The 14,162-nt window shown below is 37.5% G+C and overlaps 2 protein-coding genes across 4 annotated transcripts in view; one reads left to right on the top strand and one right to left on the bottom strand.

Annotated features, from left to right (window-relative positions):
• The window catches only part of LOC134530858 (uncharacterized), an 81,545-nt gene that overhangs the window by 15,876 nt on the left and 51,507 nt on the right, over nt 1-14,162 (top strand). The window lies entirely within an intron of this gene.
• On the bottom strand, nt 4,259-10,567 carry LOC134530857 (small nuclear ribonucleoprotein-associated protein B-like). Its single transcript, XM_063366115.1, has 2 exons — nt 10,452-10,567; nt 4,259-6,855 (listed from the first exon to the last, which is right to left on the bottom strand). Exons 1-2 carry the CDS (start codon nt 10,461-10,463, stop codon nt 6,445-6,447), a joined length of 423 nt encoding a protein of 140 aa, XP_063222185.1. The 5' UTR covers nt 10,464-10,567; the 3' UTR covers nt 4,259-6,444.

The raw sequence follows: 14,162 nt of genomic DNA, 5'->3' as shown, positions 1-14,162 counted from the left end.
AAGGAAGTCAGAGAATAAGTGAAGGCGAAAACACTGGAAGAATGGGAAGACAGATGGAAGACCAGCGACAAGGGCAGATGAACAGCTCGCTTGATTCCGAACATCAAAACCTGGATCGACCGAAATCATGGATTTCTTCCTGACTCAACTGTTGACATGCCATGGCTCATTCAACGCATACCTACACAAATTAGGCCTTCACCGCACTCCGATGTGCAAGTACTGCCCGGACAAAACCGATGACGCTAAGCACACGTTTTTCGAGTACGGACGATGGAAAAACCACAGAGCTAACACCGAAGCAACAATAGGCAAGACTTTCAATCCTGCGAGCCTAGTGAACCTTATGATACAAAGAGAATAAAACTGGAATGAAATCTCTGCCTACGTGCGGTGCATCCTCGAGGAAATTTATCTGAGAAAGAGACCAGTGAAATGGGGTTTGACGCAACACGGACTGGGTTGAAGTAATGCTAACGCGGTTCCAGCCCAGTCTCCCCTACGTGAAGAGGAGGGTTTTTAGTGGGTGGAAATCCCACACTACCGACCATCATGTATCATCCCTCAAGGCGGTGTATTTGAAAGATTTTCCCGCCTCTATAAAAAAAAAAAAAAAACAGTACATGCACAGCACACAGAGAGTACACACACTGGACAAACAGTACACACAGTATCCACAGTACACATAGTACACACAATGCACACACAGTACAGACTGGACACACTGTACGCACACAGTACACACACAGTATACACAGCACATACACACACAGCACACACCTAGTGCAAACAGTAAACACATTACACGCAATGGACACACAGTACACACACAATGAACACAATGAGCACACAGTTCACATAGGACACACAAAATAAAATGCAATACAAACACAGGACACATATTTGACAAAAAGGAAGAACATTTGGACAAAATCTGACGTGGTGTGATACGATTTTGTCACAGGAATACGGTTTTGCCAATATATGGTAGGCTCCAATTGCTCCAACAGCTCCGAAAGTTCCAAGTCCTCCAAGTGCTCCGATACCTCCAAGTACTCTAAAGTTTTAAATGCTGCATGTGCTCCAAGTGCTCCAAATCCCCAAATGCTCCAATGCTTCAATAGCTCTTATTGTCCCTATAGCTCAATGCCTTCATCAGTCTTTAGCTCCAAAAGTCTTTGGCTCCAACTGCCCAAAAGCTCCATTTGCTCCAACAGCTTAAAGTGTTCCAAGTCAATAGCTCCAATAGCTCCATTCAGCAACAAGTGTTATTTTATTTCATACAAAAATATTGTCACAAGTAGTTATGCATTTCAACAACAGATGGAACCACGTTTTTCATAGTGGTAAATATTCTTCTTTTTTATGTGGGATGCAAGTAGTAGTATTTAATAGTTCCTCTGGGCCCAGGCTTCAAGGCTTGGTGCCGCATGAGCCGAAAGCCATCTTTGATTGTGACGTCACAGTGGCCATCTTGAACTCAAACAATTTTATAAATGACTCAAAATTACTCAAGGGAAAAATTCTTGTTTTGAAGGAAAATTTACCGTTTTAGTTCCCAAAAATGTCAACGCCTTTAAAATTTTTTAAATACGGCTCAAATTACCCCATAGACAAACCACTCTAAGCAGCACCTTGACAATTAGGATGCCATAACGCTATCTTGAATTATGGCGTCACCGTTGGAATTTTCGTTACGGCCAACATATTGAAAATCCGTATTTATTGTGCTAGAAATTAAAAAATATAAGTTTATAAAAAATTAATTAATAATATTTAAATGAAAACACTCCATCATCTTAGATTATGACGTTACGGTCGCAATCTTGAAAATCTGTAATTATTTAGCTATAAATTCAGGAAAAAATTTTAAATTTACAAATATCAATAAATAAAATTTTAATAAATTATTATTTGAAAACCGCACTTAAATCATGGAGTCCTCGGTTCGAACTCGGTGAAGTCATTCGATTAAACATTACGTCAGATCTTTCCTCCACGGGAGCAACCAACAGACTGACCTCCCACCACCAATGCCACGGTATATATAGCCAGCTATTATGTCATCATGTCAACCAACTTTTTTTCTTTTGCTGGAGGTCTCCATCTTATTTTCATCTGCTAGAGTGCGCTACCCCCATATAGGATTAATTTTTACCCACTAGAGCGCAGTAATAATTTATTATTGCTCTAGTGCCCGCCATCTTGACATTTGGCGCCATATTGGATATTCTTAATTATTTAGCTATAAATTCGGGTTGATTCCAAAATTCATCAAAAAATTCTGCAATTATTATAATTATTGATTCGATCAATATCCATCTTTGGTTCGCTACTTGATCAATGCAAAAAAAAATTAGATATAAAAATACTTATTTAATATATCATGTTCAAAATCCTAAAAGAGGCTTAAGTTTATCATATACCAGCCCCTTATATGCCGATAGGACCACCATCTTCAAAATTTGTGTTTATTGACCAATAAATTTAAAAAAAAATTCATAAAAAAATCACTCATCAAAATAATTATTGACGCGATAGATTCCCGTGTTTGGTTTGATTCTCGGCCAGTGATAAGGATAACTAAAGCTTAAAATATTTTTTTTTAATTATTTTTCCTATTACTTTTCCTGATTTTTATTAATTATTCACTCTACGAAAAACAACACTAATAAAGATACCTGCCCGACGAATTAAATATGTTGCCGTACTGTATAACATGGAATTTTATAAACCAACATGGCGGAATGTTTTTTATTTAAATTACTATGAATTTATTTTAATAGTTTTAAAAAGTTTTTCGATTACTTAGCATAAAAAATACGGATTTTCAAGATGGCGGCCATAACAAAAAGTACAATGGTGATGACATAATTCCAAATTATAGCCATGGCATCTTAACTGTCAAGGTGCTGCTTATGGCGACTTGTCGCCGGAGAATTTAAGCCACTTTAAGGAATTTTCAAGCCGTTTGCTTTTTTAAGGATAAAATGGGAAATTTTACCTCATAATGGGAATTCCTTCCTTATAATAGAGGACTTTTTTATTTTTTGGATATTTTATATTTTTTGGCAGATTTTTTCAATAGAACTGAACATTTTGGCGGATTTTGGCAATTTGTTTTGGAAATTTGGGTTCAATTGAAGAAATTGTTTGGCCAAATTTGGACCAATTTGAATTTCCAGGTAATTATCAAGGTCAAAGGTCAAAGTCATCCAAAATAGCCGCCTTGACGTTATAATACAAGATTGCGGACAGGCACCAGGCACCACAGTCTGAAGCCTGGGCTTGGACCGGCTATCCTATACTACTCACATCCAATACCACCTTACGCAATCTTCAGATTGGCTGGAACGAAAGTACTGTCCCTCGGGCAGCTGGCTCCTTTGAGTGTCGTCCCCGTTTCATCCCTGAGACCTTGCGTCAGGTTGGAAACTACAAGTACATTTTCATGTCGATTTGAGAAAAATAAAATGTTTTCTATTGCGATTTCATTAAGGCAAAAGTTTCTAGGTCATTTACAAGTTAGCTCACTGATGGTGAAGAAACAAATCATTATTCCCGCACCATTACTCCTTGAATTCAACTGGAATACAGTGCATCCTCTGTTCAGCTGACAGCGACAGAACTCACAAAGTTTCAGTATCCGAGACTGGCGCCCGCTTTTTTTTTTTTTTTTTTTAAATTGCTTTGTCAGTGTGCAAACACTCTCTCAAAACTGCGACCTCGGAGGTTTGCTTGTTCGAAAAACACGCGCTTCTCTCTGCTTCCACGCGACGCGAACAACAGCGAGTCGAGCGAGAACGAGAACAATGGGCCGCCGCATGAAAACACACAAAAGTATTCTGATTGTTGGCTATGCCTTGAAGGTTACCCTGATCATTCCCAGCTCAGGGATTTTTTTTAATCTAATATTTTTAAGTGGGTTCGAAAAGTCATTTGTTTGTACAATTGACTATAAAATATTCCAATTCGTTTAAATTAACTAGATGATGTAGTCATATAATAAAATATATATGTAGAATGAGTTATGTTCACAATGGATTATATTGCTCATCAGTATATAACTATTCATATGCTCAATCATGAATACTTAAAATGCTTCAAAATCAAGGTTAGGCTTAATGTTAAGCCAATAACACTTTTTTTAAGCATTAAAATGCCAGCTGCATATAGTTTTGAACTTAAATAGTAAACAATGACAATTAATGTGTACGAGAACTTTAAAAAATTATAGGTTCTAAATAATTATATCGGGTTTATAGCATAGTGAAACAACTTGTTTATTTGCATACCCTCCACGCCGAGACTGATGTACAGGAAAGTCAAGGAAATTATTTACAATTAAATACATATTACATGCTTTTTTTGTGTCAAATCGCTCAAATAATGGCCCAATCACATGTGACATAACTTTCTGATAATAAACTTTGAAGTATTAAGGTAGTAACTACACGAGGAAGATTTTAAGTGAGTAAAAAAAATTTCGTGTGAAAATATTTAAAAAAAATCAAAGTCTTTAATGTAGTTTTAAACATTTTCATAGAAAACAAGTACTCATAATTGTAAATAGTGTATTACTATTATTGACACTGACACTTGAGTATTGTTGAATACATAATTTTAGAACTAAAACAAAACACCTATTTTTACTTTACACGCTGTTTGTGATGTAAATGACATTTTATTTCATAATGCTGTTAACTGAAATATCTTGTAGCCTACAAAATTGCCGGTTTTTAACAACTGCTTAAACATTACCTTTTCCGTGTACTATTCTGAACTGGCAGAGTAGTGATTGAACGAGTCAAGTTATATTAGTGTTACATCCTAAAATAGCGCCTTAAATTGGGTACCATACCTAAGATTTCACTGTGATGAGTGAACATAAATAAAGGTAATATCTAGCGTTTCTAAAACAAAACTATTCATAGTGAACATCTAACTCAGTCTACCTATTTAGTCTTATTAAACAAGATTCGGCATTGGGATGATTTTTAATAAGTGTTACAATTTTAAAAATATTTGTATATATTTGTTTAAAATATAGTTGGGAAGTTTTATATCTTCACTTCATGTTTGCTTCTTGGCATCTTTACTTTTAATGCTTGTCTATTTAATTGTGGGTTGATCAGCCATATTCACTTTGCCTCATGCAACGATAAAAAATTACTATACGTATTTTCAGAACTTCTGTGAGTAGTTTTATTATTTTATATAATTACAATAAGGAAGATATAACAAAACATTTGCAGGAACAAGGATGTTTTGCGAAACGTTATCTGGCAGCAGTGAAAGAATGTACTCTTGCAAAACTAACAAATCTTGAATTTTGTCTTCAACAGTCGCCGGGAAGAGTTTTTGTCTCGAAGAAAACGCTGTGGGCTGAACTGCCATGTCCGCAAGATGCTAAATTCCCGTCGAAACACACAACTAGGCCTCGGTGGAGTGTCATTTCTTAGTTTGCTAATGAAGGGAGTTTGTCAAGCAGCGAGTAAAATATCTCGAATAATTTTTTTGTGGCTGAATTCCTTTAAGAAAATTAAATTTGTAATACTTCAGTATCGAGTGGGAATATCAAAGGTGGTACTGGAAGTTTTAAAAATAAATTTTCTGCTAAATTTTTTCAGAAAAGATCAAATTTTAAAAAATTCCCCGTTTAATGAGCACAATAAACTGAATTGTGATTTTTTTTACTGTTATAAAGAATTATTAAAGGGATGTATTTTATTGCGAAACCTTTCAAGACTAACTGAGAATTATAACACTGCAACATTGCCTTTGTTTCGTGATTGGGTGAGTTTCTTTAAGGTGCATGTCTACTGTCAGCACAGTGCGGAAGCAAACGCGACCTGAATGGCCTGGTCGATTAAGGCAATGACTTATCTTTCTGACAGCCGCCAATCACAAGGAAGAAACCGCTGGCGCAGGCATACCATGCTGCGGTCTGATGGGCGTTCAGGTTTATTTGTGGGAAAAGGCCTGCCCCTACACATTAGCTGGGACTGGAAAAAAAAATCGCGGATTCATTTGGCGAAAGTCTAAACTTCAAAACATTATACATTTGCGATCCTTTTTGCTATTGGCTTGCGGTTCGTCTGCAGGAGACTGGGCTAAACGAGAGACTCTCAGTCCAAGAAGTGTGGAATTAAGAGCATCCCAGTCGCGACGTTTTGCAAGTCAGCAGCAAATTGGCTCAAGTATGTAGAGGTCTATCATAGAGATTATTGAAACAGCGAGTTTTTTCCTGTCCCTATAAATAGTTAGTACATCCCAATATCTGATTTCTAGGCAGTGCACTTGGCGCCACTCCACAGGCCTCCGCCAAGGAAACAAATCGTTGGTTGGACGGTGGCGGAGGGCGACAGCCGGTGAGCTGCTGGCGGAGAAGAGAGCAGGTCGCGAGGCAGTTCGACGGGAGTGAGTTGTGCGGCGGGAGGGACTCTAGAAGGTGGTGCTGGTGAACATGCTGGTGAAGCCGCCGCCCGGCCCGCCCCCCGAGAAGAAGGTGACCCCCCCGCGGCCGTCGGGGCTCGGGATGACCACGGCCTCGCCCGGCTTCACCGAGAAGGTCTTCACCTCCCCGGGCGCGCCCGACCCGAAGAACCCGCCCGGCCCGAAGCCGAACGAGAAGTGGCGGCCGAAGCCGAGCGGCCCGCCGAAGCCCACGCTCACGCCGCTGCCGAACGGCAGGCCGGCGAAGCCGAACGGCCCGAAGGGCGGGAAGCCGAAGGGCGGGAAGCCGAAGGGCGGGAAGCCGAGCGAGGGCCCGAAGCCCGTCCCTGCGCTCACGAAGACGCCGTGGGTCCCGCTGACGGCCGCAGCGAGGAGCGTCAGCGCCACAATCGCCAGCACCTTGGGGGAACAAGACACGTCAGTCGGCTTACTGCCCAGACACCTCAGCATTCCCATTACTCAGCGTCAAGCCGAGGACAGTTACTGTTCTGAATCAAAACACCAAAGTTCAAAATGTTTCTTAATTTTCCAGCTATTGACATTTTTATAAAGTTTTTTTAATCCCCACCATACATCATATTGTGAATAAAAATGTTCGAAACTGAATCATAAATAACCCACTTATTCATAAAAATCAAAAATAATAAATCAAACATGCAAAACTTAAGTGGGAAAAAAAATATTTGGAATACTTAGGCGGTAAAATATTTTTAATCGGGTAAATTATGCTAGTCATACTATAATAAACTTTCCCAACTTAGCGAGTTATTTGACAAGGTGGCTCATTACACTGAGAATTTGTAGTCAAAGTTATTGCTGAAAAATATTTGCCGCATAAGTCGGGCCAAATTTCTTCCACCCAAAATGTATAATGTTTGATTTTATTTTTAATTATCAAAAGTGGGTTTTTTAAATGATTGCGTAACAAAAGTTTTGTTACAGTATCTAATATTTTAATTTAGGGGGGTTCAAATATTTGAAAAATTGCCTAGGCCTGTATCTCAAAAACTACGACAGTTTTAATTTCTTTTTCTTTTTCATTAAAAACCGTGACTAATAAATTGGCCTATCAACTGTTCTCACCTTGACGTTGAGATATAGGACATCATACATTTATATATATTTTCGAAATTTAAAAAAAAACTTTGTGTTGTAAGAAATACATCATGTACCTATAAACAATAAGTATATCAAAAATTGTAGTCTGTATTCTACAACAGTTTTATACTATTTTTTATTTCAGTGTGTAAGAAAACCTTAACTCTTCCCTTTGAACCTGCTACTAAGTAATGTTTCACTGTATTTACATTATATATTACTGTTCAATTTTAAAATTTTGCAAAAGATATATAATTTTACCTGCTATTGGTAAAAAAACAGGGAAATATTATTTATTAAAATGTTTGCTTTATTCATTACAAGGTATTCATTAATGGGTAAAGCTTACAATTATATTTCAATTATTGCTTTTTGAAAATATTTCTTCATGAATTCCTGCAACTAGCAAATAAATGCTAAGCCTTAAATATATCTTCGCCATAATTAATGCCATGGAGTAAAATGTTTAAATATTTCAAAATATTTTTCGCAGTATTTAAAATCATAACATTGAATTTTTAATACAATTTGTTTTATAATAATTATTTTTTAAAAAGTATGTAAAACTAGTTAGTTGTAAGGCGCCTAAGGCACCCGTTGAAATATGATGAATATAACAATCACTGAAAAATGATGAAACTATTGGCCTCTTCAAAATATGACGCTTTTCCCACATGCATATTATCTTTAAGTCACATTGTCGGCAGTAATGCTAGAAGGAAAAGGTTAGAAAGAGCAATTAAAATGTTACGCAGTAAGCACGTGGAAACAGAATTCATACAGCGTTACAGAGTCTGTGAGTCAATGATGAGCGTATTTATATTATTTATTATTTTGTACCTCTAGTCATACACATTAAAATCACTTTCAAAAAAGTTTCTGTTTGCGTGTTTACTATTCTATTCGTACAACTATCACTTCGAAACGATATCACAATCATAGTGTTCCCTATTATATTTGTGATAATTGACAAAAATTAACTATTATAGTAATTATTAATAAAATAAAATAAATAATGAATTCTCCACGGTTACAGAATTTCTGTTCTTTTTAGTTGTACTGTTGAGAGCACGGAATTTTACTCAAATAAACTTGTTTCATCAGAGTCTCTCATAACAACAGCAGAGTCGGAGTGTTTTAAGTTGCTGATATTGCATATAATTTTTTATGTTCAATGCATGAATTTTTCTGAACAGCAAATATTTTTATGTGTGTGTTATTCAACCGAATTTCATCAAGAGTCTTTGGTAGTACTAAACGTTTTTGATGTGTAACATCTTAGCCCTTGGTATACGGTATTTGGTGGGATTAATTTCGTGAATGCGACGGAAGTCACGGAACGGAAATGTGTAACGACCACGGTGCTACCATCTGGGGCGTATGGCACGAACCAGAGTTCACAAAGACCATTTTATACTATACAGTATTTACTTTTTAATTAATTTTCAGAATATGATCATAATTATAGTAAACATCGTTGTCTAAAATCAGGTTCAAAGCCAGGGTTAGTTTTTTTTATTTTTAATTCTCTTCCGCTTTTATCGGAGCCGTTTCATTTTATATTTTAAAATTTCGGTCTGCAAATGGGTTGACTAGATAGTCGCCGTAGCTGCTCCGGCAACTTAATCTAGCGGTGGTTAAAATACTTGTGATTCGATTTCAGAAATGTAGTTGAAGAAATATTTTGCGTATACACATCACGCTCGGTATTATTTTAAGGAACTTTGTGTCCAAGTTTCGTTTTATAAGTGTATTTTCAATATGAGAACACATAAATTTGCTCGTAAGCTGGGTTAGATGTTACACATCTGCTGCGAGTACTGAAAGACTCACTCACAGTTTTATAATTTTTTTGTTCAAAGTTTGTGAAATGTCCTTGTATGATATTTCAAAGAATGTTTCGACCATAAAAATTTTAAGACTAGGGCGAATTTCTGTTAATTGAATTTCTTTATTACTTTTGGGTGTACACGACGGCAGAAAACGCCTCCCGACCAAGATTAACTGGAACCCGGGTGTTTTCGCCACTGTGTTTCGGGTCAGTATGTATTTTTTTTCGGTGTTCTCCCGTTTATGCGCTACACCCATGCATTTTGCCGACGCTCCATTATAATCTGATCATCCCTCAACGTCTTCTGTGACGTCAAGCTTTTAGGGCGGTATTCCAAGACGTTCGGTTAAGGTAGCGGATAAGCACTGCCTTGTTGGAACGCAACCGTAACCTAACACGCGGGTCTTGTTCCAGAACGTGTTCAAACCGAATCCCAGTAAGGAATCAAATCGGCAAAAGTTTTAATAAACTGTGCCCTGCGCAAGGTTTAAACTGATTTTAACGCCTTCTAGCGGATGTTTCGCAACCATCGATAAAGTTTTTACTGCAAAAAATACTTACTAGAGATAGCAGCACCATCGCACAAATATATAACCGCCTTTCTCATTTTCTCGGGTACTTTTTAAGTTATAATTATTACTTATTAATATAATTTAAGTGTCCAAAATATTGTCCAGGATAGTTCCGCTATCATAAAGTTTCCTTTGGCACACCAACACGCTTGGTACGTCTTCCGATATTTACTGAATTGAATACCAGTTAATACCGCCAGACGCGAGTCCACCATCTGGACAAAATCAACAAATAAGTGAGATCTGCGTATGCTCAGAATTTAATTTCAGCAACGGATAAGTCACCAAAAACCATTCGCTAAAAATAAGGGACTGGCCGTGTCCTATCGTGCACTAGGAATGCGGTTAGGGTACAAGTGTGGCATATTCAACACCTGAACCCTTATTTTTGTGTCTTAATACCAGGCTTACAGTCTGCTGTGGGTGCGCCAGGAGACCCCTGGCGGTATCTTCGAGAACTAGGTCGTGACCGGAAGCAGATCAACCTTCCTTACCTTGCAGCTCATTTCGAGGCTGGGAGAAACGCCGCGAAGTTCGTCCTCTATGCGAGGGTATGCCGGTTTGCTGTCGTCAAGCTAGCCAACCTGACAACTGTCTGAAGCTCGCGGCTGCACGGCTTCTCTTATATACGCGAGACCCGGGACGGCACGTTTCTGGTTTTCGAGAGTTGCCGGCAGGGGGGGAGGACGGGCCTAGGGGTGAGGGCGGTGCTGCAACCACGCTCGGCGCTTCCAGAAATTTTCCATATCGGCTGGGTGAAGTGGGGGGGAGCGTCGGCGCGTGCCGATGCGGCCAAACTACAGTGCCCCTTCCCCCACCAGCTCGGCGGCGCTATATATCTCCCCCCCCCCTCCGCCCCCTCGCAACTTATTTTTCGCAAACATTGCGCGGGGGCGGGCAGTCAAGGACAGGCGAGCTCGACTTCTGAGCATGTTTTCCAAAACACGAAGCCTTCGACCACGCCCCGCTACGTGTCCTGGGCTCCCGTCAAACAAACAGTTGAACCCTCGCTCTCTGCGCGGTGTGTATGCGCGCCGTGCAGACCACCAGCGGCTATGCGCTGGTTCGGGCACGACTCTCCGCACACTCTTCTTAGGGCCAGAAGTCTTTTTTTTTTATTTTTAGCTGTTTCAAGAGTTGAACACTTTTTTGTCAATATAAAATTATTTACAAAACATTGAAGTTGCTTGGAATCTGGATACCTGGTAGCTACCCTGAAGATTGCGACTGCAAGGTCGACCGAAATGTCGGTCAAGAACACTGTTGCAAATTAACTTCAGACAATGGCTGCGAAAGCCTGCAATCCTTTGTAACAAAAACTTGCGTTTTAATGAATTTTATTTATTTATAGTAATAATTTAATAAAAATTTGTGAAATCTGATGTAGTCTACTAAAGATAAGTAATTCTCTTAAAAATAGTATTTAGAATTTTTTAAAAATCTGAATACCTATACATAAATACTAGTAAACATATTATTAAAAATATATATATTTCTGTATTTCAGAGGCATATGGCACTTGGTCCATTTTCACACGAGGCGCATTTTCAACCATAAACTTCACAATCATCTGATTTTTTTTTTTTTAGTGGTATACAATACTAATATCTACGATATGGCAAAATTTCACATATTTTGGGCAGAATATAGTTGAGTCACTAAGTGATGTACTCTTTAAAATTGTTTCAAATCGCTCTCATGAAAAATATTGTTTTTTCTTTACATAGTAACTTGTGCATCCAAGGTAGAGATTTTAAAATATTTTCTATAAGAAAAACCATGGCTTTAAAACAGTATCTGGCGGCAACATATTCTCCGTATAAGAAAACAAATATGGCTAATACACGACAGACGACAGCGCAGCTACCTAGGGTTAGTTCTATGTTGATAGTTTGCAGAGGCGCGCCACGTGGAAGATGTCGAAGGTCGGGTGGGATGCGGTCTGCAGGCCGACAGACGGCGGTCGATAGTTGCGATTCTGTGAGGTAAAGTTTCGATGCGCGTTTGTCCCATTTGTGTCGTACGCGCGGAATATTAGCAAATATTCGCGACCAGTCTAACTGCTTACCAGTCTTATATTTTACAATATATCAATTTCTGTTTTTTTTCCTTACTTTAAACATGTTTTTAATGTAATTCCTTTCATTAAAGAACATACCAGGGTTATACTGTAGGGATTATAATTTAAAAATAAACTTGGAGTAAGAAACGTGTTAACATGTTGAGGAATTTTTAAATGGCTAGAATTATTTTAGTCACGTACGTGATATGATTTGCCCTCAACCCCTTCTCCACTCCTTCATCCGGGCAAAGCATACCTTGTACCACGAGTCACTGCTTCATACCTCAGAGACAATAAACCTAATTTATCACATAATAACCTCAAAAAAGTTAGTAGAAATGGTTACCGTTTACGTCGTGACATTCTTTACGTATATTTATTTTTTTTAAAGGTGTCAATAGCGATCTTTACATGCCACGCACTTAACATGCACTCAGTTCTTCTTTTCGACAAAGGTTAAAAACATTATTAACCTTAGTTTATTCAAATTAAATGACATGGTGAAGATTCGCTATCACGAATCATGCTGATGAAGTTTGTCATTGAATTCCACTGTCAAACCTTAAGCAGTCTCTTTCTCCTTCCATTGCTGGACATTTAAATTGTGTACGCCTTAGTTTATATTTATAGTTAATTTTCAAGGCAAAAATATTTAATACGTCAGATTTAACTAGAGTTTCTAATGCTTAAACGTCATTCACAATTATTCTAGGCTGAAGTATTCAAGAGTCCATGTGTTTTTGTGAAAAACTATGACATATTTACTTGACATGGGGTGCTGTGGTACGACCTTGCAACCAACCTGACATTGTGAACTCGTCACGGTGTTTTAAAATATCCCACAATATTCTCAGCATTATCCAAGAAGGATTGGGTATTTGGTTTTGTTCATTATTTCATCTGAATATATGACTTCGCAGACTGTTCCCAAGAAACAGCTTGAGGAATAATTCCTTAAATGAAAACCTTACTCTTATTCGAGCTGTAAACTTTGACCAGCAGCGCTTGATGTGTTACAATATGCAGTTATCTATTGTCCAGACAGGGACTACTCGAAGTGTAGTCTGGTAGCCTAAGCTACGGTTAGCTTTAGCTGAGTATTAAGGCAGGAGTCAAGGCAAGAAGAGACCAACTTGTGTAAAGAAAGGAATCACAGTCCAGATAGGTGGAGCCCAGTGAACAGAAATTAAAATAATATCAACATGAAATGCGAATCGTTGTATGTAAATACGACGTTTTAGTTTGAATAGTTTTTTTTTTCATAGAAAAGGTTATGAGTTTGCCTTTTTAAGGCAGGGGGCACGCATTAAGAGATTTTACGAAGAACATTCATACATACCGTCTATTAATTTAAAAAAATTTAAATTCTTAAAACCATTAACATCGCAGGGTAATCTGTTTGTAGCAATCAGTCATTTCAGACATTCAACTGAATAAAATACTATGTTTCAACTAACCCAAAATTTCAAATTATTACGTCAGAAATAAGTTAATGGCCTAATTCTGTGGAAACCAAGATGGCGTCTTTTGGTTTCTAGTATACCGTACTTAAAACGGAACTAAATAATAAAGTTTGTCTACTGTAATCGCGCTAAGAATTATATTATGATAGAGAAGGTAACAAAAAATATAAATTTATTATTTACCCTGGTTTTTAATTTCTGCCTCTATAAGTTACTAGTAATCTATCAGTATATAATTGATCAATTCTTTGACAAATATTAATTTTGATTTTTATCTCATTGAGGTAGGGCTGCCAGGTCATCTGTCATATCGTTCGCATTACCACGAGCTATACCTTCATTATTTTATAATTTCATCGATTGAAAATTAAAAAATTAATTAAATATGAGCTATTTTCCAGTGATATCTGCGTTCACTTTAACAAAAATTAAGGATTATTTTGTTTTGAAAATATTTCTATAACTTTCGTCTAAGGATGTGACGCAACCATATACAAAATAAATAGTGGAGTAAGTGTTAAGCCAATCCAAATAAAATATAGAATTTAATTTTTTACCGCTTCCCTTAATAGTGCAATATCATAAGGAAAATAATTCAAATAAGGAAATCATTAAAAATAATAAAACAACAATTAGAGTTACAGTAGTCTACTAACAAGCTTTTGCTGACAGGTAAACAA

This window comes from Bacillus rossius, chromosome 3, assembly GCF_032445375.1.
Source record: "Bacillus rossius redtenbacheri isolate Brsri chromosome 3, Brsri_v3, whole genome shotgun sequence".
Lineage (NCBI taxonomy): Eukaryota > Metazoa > Arthropoda > Insecta > Phasmatodea > Bacillidae > Bacillus > Bacillus rossius.
The sequence above is the reverse complement of the archived record's forward strand: the minus strand, read 5'-3'. Positions and strand labels throughout refer to the sequence as shown.